Raw genomic sequence first — 22,036 nt, forward strand, 5'->3', positions numbered from 1 at the left:
AAGACAAAATAACAAAGAGAAAACCGAAAGCGCACCGTTCTGTCAGGTACATAGACTAAACAGAAGACAACTACCCACAAACACAGGTGGAAAAAAAAACCTACTTAAGTATGATCTCCAATTAGAGACAACGAGGACCAGCTGCCTCTAATTGGAGATCATCCCAAAAAACAACAACATCGAAATAGAAAACAAGAACTAAACATAGATAGAGAAAACATAGAAAAACACAAAACACCCCCTGTCACGCCCTGACCTACTCTACCATAGAAAATAACATCTTACTATGGTCAGGACGTGACAACTGTAGCTAGTGATTTAGTAGTGTTGATTTACTGTAGCTAGTGATTTAGTAGTGTTGATTTACTGTAGCTAGTGATTTAGTAGTTATGTTGATTTACTGTAGCTAGTGATTTAGTAGTGTTGATTTACTGTAGCTAGTGATTTAGTAGTGTTGATTTACTGTAGCTAGTGATTTAGTAGTTATGTTGATTTACTGTAGCTAGTGATTTAGTAGTTATGTTGATTACTGTAGCTAGTGATTTAGTATGTTGATTTAAGTTATTATTTCATTTCTTCTTTGTTTACTGAATAAACAAATGTTAAAGTTGGGCTTGTGTTTTGGTCTGCCCGTCTCACCACTCTCTCGGGGTGTGTGTGTGCGCGCGTGTGTGTGTGCGCGCGTGTGTGTGTGTGTGTGTGTGTGTGTGTGTGTGTGTGTGTGTGTGTGTGTGTGTGTGTGTGTGTGTGTGTGTGTGTGTGTGTGTGTGTGTGTGTGTGTGTGCATTCCAGGTACTTAGTAAGAAGGCCAATGAGGACTGGTCCCTGGTGAGACAGGATGCTGTGGCTACCATCAACAACAGAGAGGAACTCCTTATGGAGACAGCAACACACCTGGAGACACACCTCACTCTGCTAGGTGGGTGTGCATCTGCCTGTCTGACTGCCTGACTGCCTGTCTGTCTGTCTGTCTGTCTGTCTGTCTGTCTGTCTGTCTGTCTGTCTGTCTGTCTGTCTGTCTGTCTGTCTGTCTGTCTGTCTGTCTGTCTGTCTGTCTGTCTGTCTGTCTGTCTGTCTGTCTGTCTGTCTGTCTGTGACTGCATCCTTATTTGCGTAGCCTGGTCCTAAATAAATCCAACATCACTGTCACCTCCGTGGACGTGTGTTTGTTCCCCAGGGGCCACGGGTATAGAGGACCGTCTGCAGGACAGTGTTCCTGACACCATCACGGCCCTGAGAGAGGCAGGGATCCAGGTGTGGGTTCTGACAGGGGACAAGCCTGAGACAGCCGTCAACATCGCCTACACCTGCAGGCTGCTGGACCAGGGAGATCTAGTTATCAACATGAGAACCAACAACAAGGTAGGGAACCACACATGCACGCACACACACACACTGACACACTGACAGAACACACACACACACACACACACACACACACACACACACACCTACCTGCTCCTGGACCAGGGAGATCTGGTCATCAACACGAACACCAACAACAAGGTACTGGACACACACACACACACACACACAGACAAGGTAGGGACGGATGGACAGTGATTGATTTGGATGAGCTCTGCAGTTCAGTTCACATCACTGGGGGACGTTTACTCTAGTTGAAGTCCGTCATTTCCTTACAAATTACATGGTCTACTGTTGCGCATCTGTTTCTGTGAGATTCGTTGAAACAAGCACCTTCATGGCACAGCTTCCTCTTACTGCTGTCTTGGTATTAGAGTAACAGGTTCGAAGTGTAATGAGTTTTGATAGAACATCCTATTTCCACAGTTCCTGGGCAGCCAGGGCGGAAAGCTGCTGCTCCTATTCAATCTATCCAGCAGCCCAGACTGCACTGTACAGTATTCCATCTATCCAGCAGCCCAGACTGCACTGTACAGTATTCCATCTATCCAGCAGCCCAGACTGCACTGTACAGTATTCTATCTATCCAGCAGCCCAGACTGCACTGTACAGTATTCTATCTATCCAGCAGCCCAGACTGCACTGTACAGTATTCAATCTATCCAGCAGCCCAGACTGCACTGTACAGTATTCTATCTATCCAGCAGCCCAGACTGCACTGTACAGTATTCCATCTATCCAGCAGCCCAGACTGCACTGTACAGTATTCTATCTATCCAGCAGCCCAGACTGCACTGTACAGTATTCTATCTATCCAGCAGCCCAGACTGCACTGTACAGTATTCTATCTATCCAGCAGCCCAGACTGCACTGTACAGTATTCCATCAATCCAGCAGCCCAGACTGCACTGTACAGTATTCTATCTATCCAGCAGCCCAGACTGCACTGTACAGTATTCTATCTATCCAGCAGCCCAGACTGCACTGTACAGTATTCCATCTATCCAGCAGCCCAGACTGCACTGTACAGTATTCCCCTGTGGATCAGGATGTACAGTATTAAGTTTGTTAGTATTCATTCCACTTAGCCATCTCCCCTCTTCTCTCCTGTCCTCTCTAAAGCACTGAGTGGAGCAGACAATTAGCTGCAGACAGTTAGCTGCAGACAGTCTGGCATGTCTGTCTCTCTCTCTTGCACTTTTTGTCTCTCTCTACCTTTTTGTCTTCCTCCCTCCCAAGCCCTGATTTAATTGGCCGAAGCTTTTAAACCACATTGATATTTCATCAAAAGGTCAAATCTTCACATTTCCATCTAAGAGACAGAGTCAAAAATGCAATGTTGGATGTTAGTCTGTGCTCCTCTGTGGTCATTAAAGATCTCCTGGCTCTTTGGAGGAGAGAGAGAGAGAGAGAGAGAGAGAGAGAGAGAGAGAGAGAGAGAGAGAGAGAGAGAGAGAGAGAGGGGGCAAGAGAGGAGAGAGAGGGGAGAGAGAGAGGAGAGAGAGAGAGGAGAGCGAGAGAGAGGAGAGAGAGGAGAGAGAGGAGAGAGAGAGGAGAGCGAGAGAGAGGAGAGAGAGGAGAGAGAGAGGAGCGAGAGAGAGAGAGGAGAGAGAGAGAGGAGAGCGAGAGAGAGAGGAGAGAGAGGAGAGAGAGGCAAGAGGGGAGAGAGAGAGGAGAGAGAGAGAGAGAGGAGAGAGAGAGAGAGAGAGAGAGAGAGAGGAGAGAGAGAGGGGGGGAGAGATAGAGAGGGGAGGAGAGAGAGAGCGAGAGAGAGGAGAGAGAGAGGAGAGAGAGAGGCAAGAGAGGGAGGAGAGATAAAGGGAGGAGATAGAGAGGAGAGAGAGAGGAGAGAGAGAGAGGAGAGAGAGAGAGAGAGAGAGCGAGAGAGAGGGAGGAGAGAGATGGAGGAAGTGGAGCTCCTTCATAACATCCTGTCTATCTAATCATCCCTCTGCTTCAAATAGACTGAGCAGAAATTACTCATCAGCGCTCAACTCTGTGTGTGTGTGTGTGTGTGTGTGTGTGTGTGTGTGTGTGTGTGTGTGTGTGTGTGTGTGTGTGTGTGTGTGTGTGTGTGTGTGTGTGTGTGTGTGTGTGTGTGTGTGTGTGTGTGTGGAGACATTCTGTCTCTACAAGTGCTGCCATGCCACTCTCAGGTGGGGCAACATATTGATGATGGATGGGAGGAATTACCCCTAGAACGATATTAAACCTGCTTACAGGAGGAATTACCCCTAGAACAATATTTAACCTGCTTACAGGAGGATTTACCCCTACAACAATATTAAACCTGCTTACAGGAGGAATTACCCCCTAGAACAATTTTAAACCTGCTTACAGGAGGAATTACCCCCTAGAACAATATTAAACCTGCTTACAGGAGGAATTACCCCCTAGAACAATATTAAACCTGCTTACAGGAGGAATTACCCCTAGAACAATTTTAACCTGCTTACAGGAGGAATTACCCTTAGAACAATATTAAACCCGCTTACAGGAGGAATTACCCCTAGAACAATTTTAAACCTGCTTACAGGAGGAATTACCCCTAGAACAATTTTAAACCTGCTTACAGGAGGAATTACCCCCTAGAACAATATTAAACCTGCTTACAGGAGGAATTACCCCCAGAACAATATTAAACCTGCTTACAGATCTAATCAAAGGTGTAATACACCAATACACAGCCAAGGCATGATCACAGTTATCATATTCAACCCTCGTAGGAAATAAACAGCACTTTCTTATGAACAGACTGGGGAGTAGCATATGTTTTGTAATAAACAATCTAAACCCCCGTAATACAGCGTAATACAATGACAAACTGATTTCCAGAACTCCACAGCAAATCTACAAATAACAGCCAACCTACAAATAACAGCCAACCTACAAATAACAGCCAGCCAATAAATAACAGCCAACAAATAACAGCAAATCTACAAATAACAGCCAACCTACAAATAACAGCCAACCTACAAATAACAGCCAGCCAACAAATAACAGCCAACAAATAACAGCAAACCTACAAATAACAGCCAGCCAACAAATAACAGCCTACAAATAACAGCAAACCTACAAATAACAGCCAACAAATAACAACCAACTGTATAATGTGTTTTCCAGGCAGTGTGTGCGTCCACACTGGACTGTACTCTTGAAGAGGTGAGGCAGTATGTAGGTCCAGGAGCTCCAGGGGACCCCAGTCCCTCCATTGGCCTGGTGATTGATGGGCATACCTTGGGCATGGCTCTGGAGTCAGACCTGGTGGAGCGGTTTGTGGAGCTAGCTCGGAGCTGCCGCTCTGTGCTGTGCTGCAGGGTCACACCTTTACAGAAGAGCACCGTGGTTAAGGTGGTTAGGGAGAGACTGAAGGTCATGACCCTGGCTATAGGTAAGAGATCCCCAAGATGGATCCATGAGAAGTCAAGATAAGAAAGTGTAATGTATTGTAAACTAAAACAGTTCTGTGACCAAATGTTCCCCTTGACTGGTTTAGGTTTAGGAAGGGTTTAGAATGTCTGTAGATATCCCCTTTAGTGTCTATAGTTTTGCGGTTTTAAAGTCAATCTAAGTATAGCTGATCCTTTCTGTCTATCACCACTGGATTGCTTCAGGAGACGGTGCGAGTGACGTGAACATGATCCAAGCAGCTGATGTCGGCATCGGTATATCAGGACAGGAGGGCATGCAGGTTTGCGTCAGGGCTTTTACTCTAAAGATTCTCTGACATAGCCTGGTCCCAGATCTGTTTGTGCTGTCTTGACAATGACCATATGATTTGGCAAGACAGCACAAACACATCTGGGACCAGGTTAAGAAAGATTTTGATTCTCTGTCATTCTAAACTCAACCAAACACATGTTGAAGGGGCTGTGTGTGTTTGATTTTATTTAGGTTTTATTTGGATATATTCTAGTCCTCATTTGAACTAAACTTCCAAATTGTAATGTTTAATTTAAAAATACAATCATGTTTTTCTGTTTATCTTCTGTCTGCAGGCTGTCATGGCCAGTGACTTCTCCATCTCCTGTTTTAAACACATGAAGAAGCTGCTCCTGGCCCATGGACACTGGTGTTACAGAAGACTGGCTAACATGGCCATCTACTTTTTCTACAAGAATGTGGTGGGCATTTCACCACATCCATCCACCACCAATGCATAACACCAATCTAAACACTTGTGTTGATAGGCTCCTTACAATCTCTTCCATGTCAATTATTCTTCTTCTTATTGGTTCAAGGTCCAGTAAGGACTTTGTGCCATTTCTAATCTGTCCCCCAGACCTATGTCAACTTCCACTTCTGGTACCAGTTCTACTGTGGTTTCTCTGGCATGGCCCTGATCCAAACCCTAACCCTTAACCCTTAACCCTATCCCTAACTCTAACCTTAACTCTATGTTCTATCCCCAGACCTATGTGAACCTCCTCTTCTGGTACCAGTTCTACTGTGGTTTCTCTGGCATGGCCCTGATCCAAACCCTAACCCTTAACCCTTAACCCTATCCCTAACTCTAACCTTAACTCTATGTTCTATCCCCAGACCTATGTGAACCTCCTCTTCTGGTACCAGTTCTACTGTGGTTTCTCGGGGACGTCCATGATTGACATCTGGCTGATAATCTTCTTCAACCTCTTCTTCACCTCCGCCCCGCCCATCATGTTTGGCGTGATGGACAGAAACTTTGCCACGGAGACGCTGCTGGGCCTCCCAGAGCTGTACAGGAGTGGCCAAGGGTCAGAGGTCAGTGTTTAAGGGGTCAGGGGTTAGGGGTCAAAGGTCAGGGTGTCACAACTAATTTCTATCGGTGAGAAGATGCTTGCTGTGTCGATACTAGTATTGGTGGTGAGACCCCAATGTGGAATATCTGTAAATAGATGAGTACTTTATTGCATATCTCTTTAGGTTTAAATGTGTGTTTCTGATTTCAGGGATATAATCACTTCACATTTTGGATCGCCATGCTGGACGCCTTCTATCAAAGTCTGGTTTGCTTCTTCATTCCATTTTGGGTAAGAATGACACTTGAAAAACTGTAGAGTCACCTCTAATAGCTTGTATAATTTGTCAATTTCAGTGGACAATAACGTTTTCAAAACGTTTTCAAATATAATGAGTTAATTGTCACTTTTCCAGACCTACCATGGATCAGACATAGACATCTACACGTTTGGAACTCCTATTAACACTGTGTCTTTATTCACAATCCTACTGCATCTGGCCATAGAGATCAAAACCTGGGTGAGTCACATCTGGTTTTAGTGAGTGAGCAACATCTCTCAGCTATGGTCAAAATACGTTTTAAAACACTCTAACTAACTTTTCATTCCCAACCCCATTAATATCTGTTATATCTATTCATACCCATTAATATCTGTTATATCTATCCATACCCATCCATTCAAATCTGTTATATCTATTCATACCCATTAATATCTGTTATATCTATTCATACCCAGCCATTCAAATCTGTTATATCTATTCATACCCATCCATTCATATCTCTTATATCTATTCATAACCATCCGTTCATATCTGTTATGTCTATTCATAACCATCCATATCTGTTGTCTATTCACAACCATTCATATCTGTTATGTCTATTCATAGCCATGAATATCTGTTATGTCTATTCATAACCATCCATATCTGTTATGTCTATTCATAACCATCCAAATCTGTTATGTCTATTCATAGCCATCCATATCTGTTATGTCTATTCATAACCATCCATATCTGTTATGTCTATTCATAACCATCCATATCTGTTATGTCTATTCAGAACCATCCATATCTGTTATGTCTATTCATGACATCCATATCTGTTATGTCTATTCATAACCATCCATATCTGTTATGTCTATTCATGACATCCATATCTGTTATGTCTATTCATAACCATCCATATCTGTTATGTCTATTCATAACCATCCATATATTTTATGTCTATTCATAACCATCCATATCTGTTATGTCTATTCATAACCATCCATATCTGTTATGTCTGTTCATAACCATCCATATCTGTTATGTCTATTCATAACCATCCATATCTGTTATGTCTCTTCATAACCATCCATATCTGTTATGTCTATTCATAACCATCCATATCTGTTATGTCTATTCATAGCCATGAATATCTGTTATGTCTATTCATAACCATCCATATCTGTTATGTCTATTCATAACCATCCATATCTGTTATGTCTATTCATAACCATCCATATCTGTTATGTTTGTTCATAACCATCCATATCTGTTATGTCTATTCATAACCATCCATATCTGTTATGTCTCTTCATAACCATCCATATCTGTTATGTCTATTCATAACCATCCATATCTGTTATGTCTATTCATGGCCATGAATATCTGTTATGTCTATTCATAACCATCCATATCTGTTATGTCTATTCATAACCATCCATATCTGTTATGTCTATTCATAGCCATCCATATCTGTTATGTCTATTCATAACCATCCATATCTGTTATGTCTATTCATAACCATCCATATCTGTTGTCTATTCATAACCATCCATATCTGTTATATCTATTCATAACCATACATTCATATCTGTTATATCTATTCATAACCATCCATATCTGTTATGTTTATTCATGACCATCCATATCTGTTATGTCTATTCATAACCATCCATATCTGTTATGTCTATTCATAACCATCCATATCTGTTATGTCTATTCATAACCATCCATATCTGTTATGTCTATTCATAGCCATGAATATCTGTTATGTCTATTCATAGCCATGAATATCTGTTATGTCTATTCATAACCATCCATATCTGTTATGTCTATTCATAACCACCCATATCTGTTATGTCTATTCATAACCATCCATATCTGTTATGTCTATTCATAACCATCCATATCTGTTATGTCTATTCATAGCCATGAATATCTGTTATGTCTATTCATAGCCATGAATATCTGTTATGTCTATTCATAACCATCCATATCTGTTATGTCTATTCATAACCACCCATATCTGTTATGTCTATTCATAACCATCCATATCTGTTATGTCTATTCATAACCATCCATATCTGTTATGTCTATTCATAGCCATGAATATCTGTTATGTCTATTCATAGCCATGAATATCTGTTATGTCTATTCATAACCATCCATATCTGTTATGTCTATTCATAACCACCCATATCTGTTATGTCTATTCATAACCATCCATATCTGTTATGTCTATTCATAACCATCCATATCTGTTATGTCTATTCATAACCATCCATATCTGTTATGTCTATTCATAGCCATGAATATCTGTTATGTCTATTCATAGCCATGAATATCTGTTATGTCTATTCATAACCATCCATATCTGTTATGTCTATTCATAACCACCCATATCTGTTATGTCTATTCATAACCATCCATATCTGTTATGTCTATTCATAACCATCCATATCTGTTATGTCTATTCATAACCACCCATATCTGTTATGTCTCTTCATAACCATCCATATCTGTTATGTCTATTCATAGCCATGAATATCTGTTAAGTCTATTCATAACCATCCATATCTGTTACATCTATTCATAACCATCCATTCATATCTGTTATATCTATTCATACACATCCATATATGTTATGTCTATTCATACCCATCCATATCTGTTATGTCTATTCATAACCATCCATATCTGTTAAGTCTATTCATGACCATCCATATCTGTTATGTCTATTCATAACCGTTCATATTTGTTTGTTGACCTTGTCTTGTTTACTTCTCTACTCATGTGTTATTGATAATCTATTAACCCATGTGTTATTACTATAGTTTCCTTTACTGACTTTATTGTCCCCATGGGGAAATGTTGTTGCAGTGTCATGTACACGTTTAAAGTGGCGTTTAAATACAAAACAAATTGACAATACAACTTTCAGAGCAGTTACATACCAATAAAAAGAGACTAGCCTGCTGGTCTTCCTGGGTAGATAGGAACATTAGCCCGAGCTATTTAGGAGGGACATCACACCTGGCACAAATTATTGTCTCGTTCTGTTTTCCCTGCAAAGGGGTGCCCTATGACAGCACCCAGAGGGGAGTAGTTCAAAGTCCGGGTACAGGGGTTGTCTTGGGAGTAAAATTATTTTGTGAGCCTTGCGGAGGGCCCTGTTCTCCACAAGGCACTGGCCTATCAGCTTGACTCCAGGTACCTTGCTTGCTGTGGTGATAATCCTTCTCAGCATATTTCTCTGGCTGACAGTGGCATTGCTAAACCAACAAGCAATACAAAAAGTTAAAATACTCTCAATGAAATATTTGTAAAACAGAGTCAGTATAGTACAGTCAACATTAAAAGATCCCAGCTTTTTGAGAAAGTACAGTCTCTGTTGGCTCTTCTTTTACTCCAATGAAGCTTATTGTCCAAGAGGACACCCAGATATTTGTATTATTGATACTATATTAACCCATGTGTTACTGATAATATATTAACCCATGTGTTATTGATACTATATTAACCCATGTGTTATTGATAATGTATTAACCCATGTGTTATTGATACTGTATTAACCCATGTGTTATTGATAATGTATTAACCCATGTGTTATTGATAATGTATTAACCCATGTGTTATTGATAATGTATTAACCCATGTGTTATTGATAATGTATTAACCCATGTGTTATTGATAATGTATTTACCCATGTGTTATTGATAATATATTAACCCATGTGTTATTGATAATGTATTCACCCATGTGTTATCGATAATATATTAACCCCTGTGTTGTTGTCTTATTGCTGCTCTAGACTGTAGTCCACTGGGTGATCATGCTGGGTAGTGTATCTCTGTACTTCATGGTGACCCTGGTCTACAGTGCTGTGTGTATCAGCTGTAATCCACCATCAGACCCCTACTGGATCTTGCAGCAGCAAATGACTGACCCCATGTTTTACCTGGTCTGTGTCATCACTACTGTGGTCGCCCTGCTGCCCAGGTAAACATAACCTTACTATAGTACTATATAGCATCTATATGTTATACTGTATATCTACAACTGGGTCATGCAGCAATAACAGATGGTCTACCTGGTCTGTGTCATCACTGCTGTGGTCGCCCTGTACATAGTAATGTACATTAAACAGTATATTACTATATAATTACTTTAGCATATATAGCTGTATTCCAATAGAAACCCTGAAAGGAGCAAGACTGTAGAAGGAAGTCGTACTAATTTGCACCATCAGTTCTGTGGTGGCACTGTTACTGCTACCTGGCTAGCAGACACTTATGTTGGGATTCTAGCTATGGATTTATTTATTTACAAATGTATTTGTCTTGGATCCTCCCCCTGGACTCCCTGAACAAGTGTTGGCTAAGAGAGAGAGAGAGAGAATTGGCCTGAGATTAAATTAAATGATAATCAGATTAACTGAGTTGATCATAAAGAGAGATATAATGGGCACAGAGCCCTTAATGACAGTAATTCAGGGCCTCATTTCATTAGTTAAATTAGTCCTTAATGACAGTAATTCAGGGCCTCATTTCATTAGTTAAATTAGTCCTTAATGACAGTAATTTAGGGCCTCATTTCATTAGTTAAATTAGTCCTTAATGACGGTAATTCAGGCCCTCATTTCATTGGTCAATTTAGTCCTTAATGACAGTAATTCAGGGCCTCATTTCATTAGTTAAATTAGTCCTTAATGACAGTAATTCAGGGCCTCATTTCATTAGTTAAATTAGTCCTTAATGACAGTAATTCAGGCCCTCATTTCATTAGTTAAATTAGCCCTTAATGACAGTAATTCAGGGCCAGGTCTCATTTCATTAGTTAAATTCGCCCTTAATGACAGTAATTCAGGGCCTCGTTTCATTAGTTGAATTAGTCCTTAATGACAGTAATTCAGGGCCTCATTTCATTAGTTGAATTAGTTCTTAATGACAGTAATTCAGGGCCTCATTTCATTAGTTAAATTAGTCCTTAATGACAGTAATTCAGGGTCTCATTTCATTAGTTAAATTAGTCCTTAATGACAGTAATTCAGGGCCTCATTTCATTACTTAAATTAGTCCTTAATGACAGTAATTCAGGGCCTCATTTCATTAGTTAAATTAGTCCTTAATGACAGTAATTCAGGGCATCATTTCCTTAGCTAAATTAGTCCTTAATAACAGTAATTCAGGGCCTCATTTCATTAGTTAAATTAGAATATAGATATGTCTACATTTCTCTGTAAGTCAGTGCAGATGCTGAAAAGGGGTGTGTTGCGGCTCAGTCAGCCTCTCTTCTCTCTCTGAGTTTAGTCCATGCCCCTGAACGAGCTTCATATTCACAGTCTTGACACACACACACACACACACACACACACACACACACACACACACACACACACACACACACACACACACACACACACACACACACACACACACACACACAGAACAAGAGTCATATTCACAGTATTCACAACGCTCTGATTTACATCAAATGGGCACATATTTTATACTGGCCTGCTTTCCCTCCACCACCACCATTACCACACCATCTCTCTCTCTCTCTCTCTCTCTCCCCCAGGTACACATACCGTGTGCTGATTAACACAGTAGCCCCCTCCCCCATCGTACGGGCTAGGCATCTGGAGCGACTGGACCCCACCACCAAGGAACAGTGGATCAGGGAGTGGAGGGGGCTCAGGGGAGAGAGCACATGGGAGGTGGCCCAGGAACAGACCCAGAAACAGGAGCCTTCTCTGGGCAATCAACGTCACCACTGCCCTCACCATCATCCACCTTGGAACCCTTTTCCTCAGAGCACAATCCGGTTTGAACTCCAACAACAACAAATTGGGACATCACAGAAAGTGACATCATGATGAACGGCATCACCAAGAGATCTCTGAACCCCTTTCTGTCTTGAGAACCTGGGGGATCCTGGGAGAACCTGGGGGATTCTGGGGGAACCTGGGGGATCCTGGGAGAACCTGGGGGATCCAAGGGGAACCTTTAGTACATCACACACAGGAGCAATGAAGAATGAATTCTATTTATTATGTCATTTTGACAAAGATGGGACTGATTATCTAGATATTGTTGAACTGGCTCATATCTGGATATGTGCTCCAGTGTGCAATAATGATGATTCATGAAGTAATGTCCAAAAAGCTATATTTGTATAATGATGCAAAGCATCACCGCTTCTGTCTGTCTTCTGGTGTCAAATGCTGTGGAAAGTTTCCATTGTAATTGAATACTAAAGTATACCACAGACAGAGAGGCACCTCTCTTCACTCTCCACTTCCCCTCAGAACAAGGGAGGCTCCACTCTCCTCTCTCCACTTCCCCTCAAAACAAGGGAGGCTCCACTCTCCTCTCTCCACTTCCCCTCAGAACAAGGGAGGCTCCACTCTCCTCTCTCCACTTCCCCTCAGAACAAGGGAGGCTCCACTCTCCTCTCTCCACTTCCCCTCAGAACAAGGGAGGCTCCACTCTCCTCTCTCCACTTCCCCTCAAAACAAGCCTCGTCAGGAAACACATTAGCCTGTTACTCTACTGATGGTTTTCAGAGCACACTGATAACCCAATCAGTCTCGCCTCTCTTCCCACCCTGCACCGCCCACCCCATCCTTACGCCCCTCTCCAAAAAAACAACCTCCACTTTTCCAGAACAAAGCACTTAGTATGTTTTATTTAAAATTCCCCTGCCTCACCTAGGCTGCTTCTGCGTCATTAATGGCTCCCTATTCCCTATATAGTGCACTACTTTTGGCACAGTATGGTACCTGGTCAAAAGTAGTGGACTATATAGGGAATAGGGAGCCATTTGGGACACAGACCGACCTAGACACCTGAGAGTAATTTGCTCAATGGATGGACGCTCCAAATCCCATCCCCTCTCGCTCTGTGGCCACAGACACACCGTACCTTAACTCACATGTCCCTGTCCAACTCCCAAGCTACCCATCATGACGTTGTTGGAACACTGCAGATGGTGCATCATGTAGTGGCGTTTTCAGTTCACAGACATCGGTCCAAATGGCACCCTACTACTTTTGACCATGGCCCTATCTGGTCAGAAGTAGTGGACTGTGTATGCATTAGGGTAACATTTGGAACACCGTTCATGTGTCTAGAATTTAGAACATTTGGAACACAGTTCATGTGTCTAGAATTTAGAACATTTGGAATAGTAATGTATAATGGTGTCAGGATGAGAACACCAAATCGTAATAAGGCTGTCTTGTCTGAAATTCAATGTCAATTAATCTATAAAGATTATTTTATAATATTAAAAAAAAAAAACACATATATATATACACATATTACATTTTTACATTTGAGATTTGTACATGGGATGTGATCACCTGTATATGTATAAATCAAAGAAAGAGAAACGTCATGGGAAGAAACATATAAATGATCAAGTTCATGTTCAGCGTTTGTGTAATTCAGGTGGCTTCTGGTGAAAAGGTCTAGCTGGGATTCCATTGGTCAAATTCATCATATTGCCTGTTTATATAACGTCCTGGCCTTCTCGAAAGCTTCCTTCTTAGAACGGCTCTGCTCTCTAGTGGCTGATGTGGGAACTGCAATAAGGTTATTTGAGAACGTCACGGATGTTACATCTCATGTTTACTGATGGGGGTGTTACAATACTATACATAGCCCACAAACAACACACACCATGATTCATTCATTAACAGTGTTGTGCATGGAGGCCGTTGCCATGGTAAAACTGACAAACGTGAAATCTCTGATCTGAGTGTAGCCTTATGTCTACTACTGTAGCCTTTGTGAGGAATAGCTCAAATGTCTTATAATTACAATTAAACAGTCAACATTACAGTTCTCACTGCAAGAATTACAGTACCCATAGTAAATGGAAAATATTACATGTATTTTTCACTTGTCACAGGCCGGCTCAAAGCCTGTGGCAAAAATGAGAGGACATCAACAACCGGTATAGGCCAATTCAAAAAGTTCTTTATTATAAAACAAAACTATTAATTCTAAACAAAGAAAAAGGAATGAGGTGTGGAAATGTCATAATGTAGGGTGTATGTAGGGTGCATGAATATGTGTGTGTAAACATGACTGAGTGGAAACTAAATAAACCAACAAAGGAACAAACAAAACAGGATCATACCTGGAGGAGCAGGGAGAGAGAGAGCAAGCGAAGCAAGAGAGAGATTAGTGGAGCAGTTTGTTAAATACCCTGAGCCCAGGTGGCTCCAATCACACCAGCTCCAATCACTAACGACCCTCCTCTGCCTGCAGGAGGAACCGCCCCTGCACTGCAGAGGAGGAGCCGTGACACACAAAATCTTGAAAAGGTGAAAACCCCAGGAAATACAATATGAGTGAAACTAGGCAACATACTGTAGTATTGTATGGTGTAGCCGGACCATCACATTCCTTTATAATCTCACATAAAACGCAGCTGCACAGGAGTTCTACATGCCGTTGTTGTTTTACATTTTCACGAAGAATCAACAGATGCTAGGCCTAGGATCCCTTTCTAGTCAACGTGGTGCAAACCTTTGCATTACATACATTTGGTAATACAGTCATCATATAAAACACCTGAATATTAGACAATTGTTCATAAAGCCTCCCCTTTTAATCAGATAAATATAAAACATATTTTAATTTGCAGACTTTTACACGCAAATATTATGATAATATTTGAGCCAGCAATATGTACGTAGATGCACAAAGTAACTCAGTCCACAATGAACGTATAAAAAACAGATGTATTTCAGTTTGGTTGAATCAGAGCAACGAATTCCTAATAAACATGTTAAAAAAAAACATGACTAATTTGTAATCACCTCCTCCTCCAGACATTACCAGGCTGGCTGGCCTCACCCCCTCCTCCAGACATTACCAGGCTGGCCTCACCCCCTCCTCCAGACATTACCAGGCTGGCCTCACCCCCTCCTCCAGTCATTACCAGGCTGACTGGCCTCACCTCCTCCTCCAGTCATTACCAGGCTGGCCGGCCTCACCCCCTCCTCCCAGATCACCCCCTCCTCCAGACATTACCAGGCTGGCATCACCCCCTCCTCCCAGATCACCCCCTCCTCCCAGATCACCCCCTCCTCCAGACATTACCAGGCCGGCCTCACCCCCTCCTCCAGACATTACCAGGCCAGCCTCACCCCCTCCTCCCAGATCACCCCCTCCTCCCAGATCACCCCCTTCTCCAGATCATTACCAGGTGGTCTGGCCTCACCCCCTCCTCCAGACATTACCAGGCTGGCCTCACCCCCTCCTCCAGACATTACCAGGTGGTCTGGCCACACTAGAGAGGTGATAAAGCAGAGACTGGAGAACCCCACTCTGTGTTATGCTGTGACACTGACCTACATACAGTAGTATTCCTGAAACCCAGACTGCAGGACATAACACCAAACAGGAAGAGGTTCGGTTATACACCCACCTCACTTTGAAGCTGTATTATTGTGAATTGGGGTAATATTGAAGGGGACTTTTCTAGACATTTTCAAGAAATAAACCGGAACAAAACAATAACTGGAAAGTAACACTTAGAAGAAATAACTTATCATTCCTTTTCCCTTTCCTATCATTTCTCCTGGAATGATGACACAAAGTTAGTTAGAGACAAGGGGTTCTATTCATTCTGGAACGCTGAAGCATTAAGGATTCTGCGTGATAGAACATTTAAAGGTAATTTCCCGACTGAGCCGACATATGCAGTGTTCACGCAAAAAAAAGGAACATTGCCTTTAAATTTCAATGACGTTGTAAAGCCGAACTTCCACGATGCGGATTGAATAAATCCCAAGTATATACTGTTTTTCCTGGAACAGACGGACCCGTTAAAGGACTCCCTCTTCTGATAGCCTTGAACATCTCTCTGTCGTCTAGGAGAGCATTATATCAGGACCTATGATGACATACAATCACATATAGAAGTTTCTGTCAATTGGTCTCCGTGGGTCTCTCTTTCCATCTCTCTAGCTCTCCATCTCTCCATCTCTCTCAATTCGATTCAATTTAAGGGCTTTATTGGCATGGGAAACATATGTTAACATTGCCAAAACAAGTGAACTAGATAATATACAAAAGTGAAATAAACAATAAAAATGAATAGTAAACATTACACTCACAGAAGTTCCAAAAGAATAAAGACATTTCAAATGTCATATTATGTCTATATATAGTGTTGTAACGTTGTGCTAATAGTTAAAGTACCAAAGGGAAAATAAATAAGCATAAATATGACTTGTATTTACAATGGTGTTTGTTCTTCACTGGTTGCCCTTTTCTTGTGGCAACAGGTCACAAATCTTGCTGCTGTGATGGTGCACTGTGATATTACACCCAGTAGATAAGGGAGTTTATCAAAATTGGGTTTGTTTTGGAGTTCTTTGTGGGTCTGTGTAATCTGAGGGAAATATGTGTCTCTAATATGGTCATACATTTGGCAGAAGGTTAGGAAGTGCAGCTCAGTTTGCGGGAAGTGTGCACATAGTCTGTCTTCTCTTGAGAGCCAGGTCTGCCTATGGCAGCCTTTCTCAATAGCAAGGCTATGCTCACTGAATCTGTACGTAGTCAAAGTTTTCCTTAATCTCTGTCTCTCCATCCATCCCTCTCTCTCTCTCTCTCTCTCTCTCTCTCTCTCTCTCTCTCTCACTACTAGGTAGGCATCATATCAGGGTACCACATGCATCCCAGGTGCTTGGACCCCTTTGTGTGTAGCTGTTCTATGTCACTATAATCATCATCAGGCACCAGGACCTCCTCCATGATGAACAGCTGAGTTAGTCTCTTCCCACACGTCTTCACAAACTCCACAAAGCCTCTACAGGTGACCTCACACTCCCGAGGCCAATGGCTTACAGGCTGTTATAGCGCTCAGCAATCCTGAACAGCTCCTCGTCCAATGGCTGCAGCCCGTTGGCACAGACCACTAGCTCCTCTAGACGAGGGCAGTGCAGCCCGATGTGACCCAGCATCGCTGTGAAGTAAACGTAAAGTTTTTTTGGGGGGGATAAATTATATGAGCTACAATGCCATAAGATATCACTTGAAACCATTTTGTCAGGGATCGCGGGTTGTCGAGAATGTGCCTTTTAAAGACAATGTTACCACGTTCGCAAAGAACACATTCATGGTAAACACTGCATATGTTGGTTTTTCCAAAGGGGTAAAACAAATGGTTAAAGGTCCATTTTTAATCTCTATCAAATCATTTCTGGGTAACAATTAAGTACTTTACTGTGATTGTTTTCGGTTAAAATGATTTTTTTTAAACAGCCTGGCCTCAGAGCAAAACATATTATATTTAACAATAATCTTTGCCACTCCTATTAGTGTGCTATGTTACTTTACATTACGCAACATTATATTGCCCTACATAAATCTGTGACACTCAAATGAGTATGATATGTTACATTTGGTATGACAGTAGGTTACTTAAGGCATAAACAAATGGAGGGAAGTCGGTTGGAGTGGATGGGTGGGCGTAAAATGCAAACGTTTAGCCACCCGAAGGTTGTGTGTTCGAATCTCATCACAGACTTTAAAGTTTTAGCTAATTAACAACTTTGCAACTACTTCCTACATTTTAGCTACCTTGTCACTACTTAGCATGCTAACTAACCCTTCCCCTAACCCTAACCTTAACCCTTTAAACCGTTAATCCATATGATCTCTCGGCTACGCATGCCTCTCCCTAATGTCAATATGCCTTGCCTCTCCCTAATGTCAATATGCCTTGTCCATTGCTGTTATGGTTAGTAATTATTGCCTTATTTTAATGTAGAGCCTCTAGCCCTGCTCAATACGCCTTAGTTAACCATTTAGATCCACCTCCCACACATGCGGTGACCTCACCTGGTTTAAATGATGTTTTTAGAGACAATATCTCTCTCATTGTCACTCAGAGCATAGGTTTACCTCCACTGTATTCACATCCTACCATACCTTTGTCTGTACATTATGCCTTGAATTTATTCTACCGCGCCCCGAAACCTGCTGCTTTTACTCTCTGTTCCGAATGTACTAGACGACCAGTTCTTATAGCCTTTAGCCGTACCCTTATCCTACTCCTCCTCTGTTCCTCTGGTGATGTAGAGGTTAATCCAGGCCCTGCAGTGCCTAGCTCCACTCCCATTCCCCAGGCGCTCTCATTTGTTGACTTCTGTAACCGTAAAATCCTTGGTCTCATGCATGTTAACATTAGAAGCCTCCTCCCTAAGTTTGTTTTATTCACTGCCCTAGCACACTCTGCCAACCCGGATGTCCTAGCCGTGTCTGAATCCTGGCTCAGAAAGACCACAAAAACCCTGACATTTCCATCCCTAACTATAACATTTTCTGACAAGATAGAACTGCCAAAGGGGGACAGTGTTGCAATCTACTGCAGAGATAGCCTGCAGAGTTCAGTCATACTATCCAGGTCTGTACCCAAACAATTCGAGCTTCTACTTTTAAAAATCCACCTTTCCAGAAACAAGTCTCTCACCGTTGCCGCTTGCTATAGCCCACCCTCTGCCCCAAGCTGTGCCCTGGACACACCATATGTGAACTGATTGACCCCCATCTATCTTCAGAGCTAGTGCTACTAGGTGACCTAAACTGGGACATGCTTAACACCCCAGCCATCCTACAATCTAAGCTTGATGCCGTCAATCTCACACAAATTATCAATGAACCTACCAGATACAACCCCAAATCTGTAAACATGGGCACCCTCATAGATATCATCCTAACCAACCTGCCCTCCAAATACACCTCTGCTGTCTTCATCCAGGATCTCAGGGATCACTGCCTCATTGCCTGCGTCCGTAATGGGTCTGCGGTCAAACGACCACCCCTCATCACTGTCAAACGCTCCCTAAAACACTTCAGCGAGCAGGCCTTTCTAAATGACCTGGCCCGGGTATCCTGGAAGGATATTGACCTCATTCCATCAGTAGAGGATGCCTGGTTATTCTTTAAAAGTGCTTTCCTCACCATCTTAAATAACCATGCCCCAATCAAAAAATGTAGAACCAGGAACAGATATAGCCCTTGGTTCACTCCAGACCTGACCTTGACCAGCACAAAAACATCCTGTGGCGTACTGCATTAGCTGATGTTCTGAAAGAGCTGCAAATCTGGAGCCCTACAAATCAGCCGGGCTAGACAATCTGGACCCTCTCTTTCTAAAATTATCCACCGAAATTGTTGCAACCCGTATTACTAGCCTGTTCACCCTCTCTTTCGTATCGTCTGAGATCCCCAAAGACTGGAAAGCTGCCGCGGTCATCCTCCTCTTCAAAGGGGGAGACACTCTAGACCCATACTGCTACAGACCTATATCTATCCTACCCTGCCTTTCTAAGGTCTTCAAAAGCCAAGTTAACAAATAGATCACCGACCATTTCGAATCCCACCGTACCTTCTCCGCTATGCAATCTGGTTTCAGAGCTGGTCATGGGTGCACCTCAGCCACGCTCAAGGTCCTAAACGACATCATAACCATCATCGATAAGAGACATTACTGTGCAGCCGTATTCATAGACCTGGCCAAGGCTTTTGACTCTGTCAATCACCACATTCTTATTGGCAGACTCAACAGCCTTGGTTTCTCAAATGAATGCCTCGCCTGGTTCACCAACTACTTCTTAGTTCAGTGTGTCAAATCGGAGGGCCTGTTGTCGGGACCTCTGGCAGTCTCAATGGGGGTTGCCACAGGGTTCAATCTTCGGGCCGACTGTTTTCTTTGTATATATCAATGATGCCGCTCTTGCTGCTGGTGATTCTCTGATCCACCTCTACGCAGACGACACAATTCTGTATACCTCTAGCCCTTCTTTGAACACTGTGTTAACTAACCTCCAGACGAGCTTCAATGCCATACAACTCTCCTTCCGTGGCCTCGAACTGCTCTTAAATGCAAGTAAAACTAAATGCATGCTCTTCAACCGCTCGCTGCCCACACCCGCCCACCCGTCCAGCGTCACTACTCTGGACGTTCTGACGGCTCTGAAAGTTCTGACTTAGAATATGTGGACAACTACAAATACCTAGGTATCTGGTTAGACTGTAAACTCTCCTTCCAGACTCACATTAAGCATCTCCAATCCAAAATTAAATCTAGAATCGGCTTCCTATTTTGCAACAAAGCATCCTTCACTCATGCTGCAAAACATACCCTCGTAAAACTGACTATCCTACCTATCCTTGACTTCGGCGATGTCATTTACAAAATAGCCTCCAACACTCTACTCAGCAAATTGGATGCAGTCTATCACAGTGCCATCCGTTTTGTCACCAAAGCCCCATATACTACCCACCACTGCGACCTGTATGCTCTCGTTGGATGGCCCTCGCTTCATATTCGTTGCCAAACCCACTGGCTCCAGGACATCTATAAGTCTTTGCTAGGTAAAGCCCCGCCTTATCTCAGCTCACTGGTCACAATAGCAGCACCCAGCCGTAGCACGCGCTCCAGCAGGTATATTTCACTGGTCACCCCCAAAGCCAATTCCTCCTTCGGCCGCCTCTCCTTCCAGTTCTCTGCTTCCAATGACTGCAAGAATCACTGAAGCTGGAGACTCATATCTCCCTCACTAGCTTTAACCACCAGCTGTCAGAGCAGCTCACAGATCACTGCACCTGTACATAGCCCATCTGTAAATAGCCCCTCCAACAACCCCATCCCCATACTGTTATTTATTTGATTTATTTTGCTCCTTTGCACCCCAGTATCTCTACTTGCACACTCATCTTCTGCACATCTATCACTCCAGTGTTTAATTGCTATATTGTAATTATTTCGCCACTATGGCCTATTTATTGCCTTACCTCCATTATCCTACCTCATTTGCACACACTGTATATAGACTTTTTCTATTGTATTATTCACTGAATGTTTGTTTATTCCATGTGTAACTCTGTGTTGTTGTTTGTGTCGCACTGCTTTGCTTTATCTTGGCCAGGTCTCAGTTGTAAATGAGAACTTGTTCTCAACTAGCCTACCTGGTTAAATAAAGGTGAAATAAAATAAACAAAACCTAACTCCTAACCTTAACCATAACTTTAACATTAACCCTAACCTTAACCCTAATCCCTAACCTAACAAAACATATCATACTAAAGCAGTCGAACATAATATATCATTCTAAAGCAGTCGAATGTAATATTTTATACTTAACGGGTCAAAGCAAACTGGTGCGATCAAGCAGTAAGATACTATACGTCCTACAATTCAGATTATACTGTACAACCACGATTACATTGGTAGACCAATGTAATGTAACCTAACGTAAAGTAACATACTGTAACATAGTAAATGGAGTGGCATGATTTTTGAAAAATATAATATTTATTGCTCTGAGACCAGGTTGCAAAGAAAGAAAAAATTGCTTTTTAGGAAAGAGCAATTTCTCAAGCAGAATTTTGCTTGGACTTTCTGGGAGTGGTTTGAGTGGGTGTAAAATTGAAAATTAGCTGTTACTGGCAGAGAGGTTGGGAATTCTCTTTCTTATTGGTCTATTAACTAATTTACCCCATGGTGATGTCACCATGGAATGCCAAAACTCCTCCCACCAAAACAGGCAGACGTTTTCAAACAGCTCTTACACTTAAAGGGCATTATCATCATTTTCACAATTTGACAGCATTATTCCAACCTCATAGTGTGGAAACATATCTAAAAAAAAAAAAAA

At 42.2% G+C, this 22,036-nt stretch overlaps 1 protein-coding gene across 1 annotated transcript in view; it reads left to right on the top strand.

The window, feature by feature from the left end:
* Window positions 1-13,782, top strand: part of atp10b (ATPase phospholipid transporting 10B) — a 51,767-nt gene extending 37,985 nt beyond the window's left edge. Inside the window, 10 exon segments of the mRNA XM_045724209.1 lie at window positions 793-919; window positions 1,178-1,362; window positions 4,489-4,756; window positions 4,980-5,056; window positions 5,364-5,489; window positions 5,908-6,108; window positions 6,297-6,377; window positions 6,502-6,606; window positions 10,163-10,350; window positions 11,932-13,782. Coding sequence (XP_045580165.1) covers window positions 793-919; window positions 1,178-1,362; window positions 4,489-4,756; window positions 4,980-5,056; window positions 5,364-5,489; window positions 5,908-6,108; window positions 6,297-6,377; window positions 6,502-6,606; window positions 10,163-10,350; window positions 11,932-12,229 — 1,656 coding nt within the window. The 3' untranslated portion in view covers window positions 12,230-13,782.
* The last annotated feature ends 8,254 nt before the right edge of the window (window positions 13,783-22,036 follow it).

This window comes from Salmo salar, chromosome ssa09, assembly GCF_905237065.1.
Source record: "Salmo salar chromosome ssa09, Ssal_v3.1, whole genome shotgun sequence".
Classification (NCBI taxonomy): Eukaryota; Metazoa; Chordata; class Actinopteri; order Salmoniformes; family Salmonidae; genus Salmo; species Salmo salar.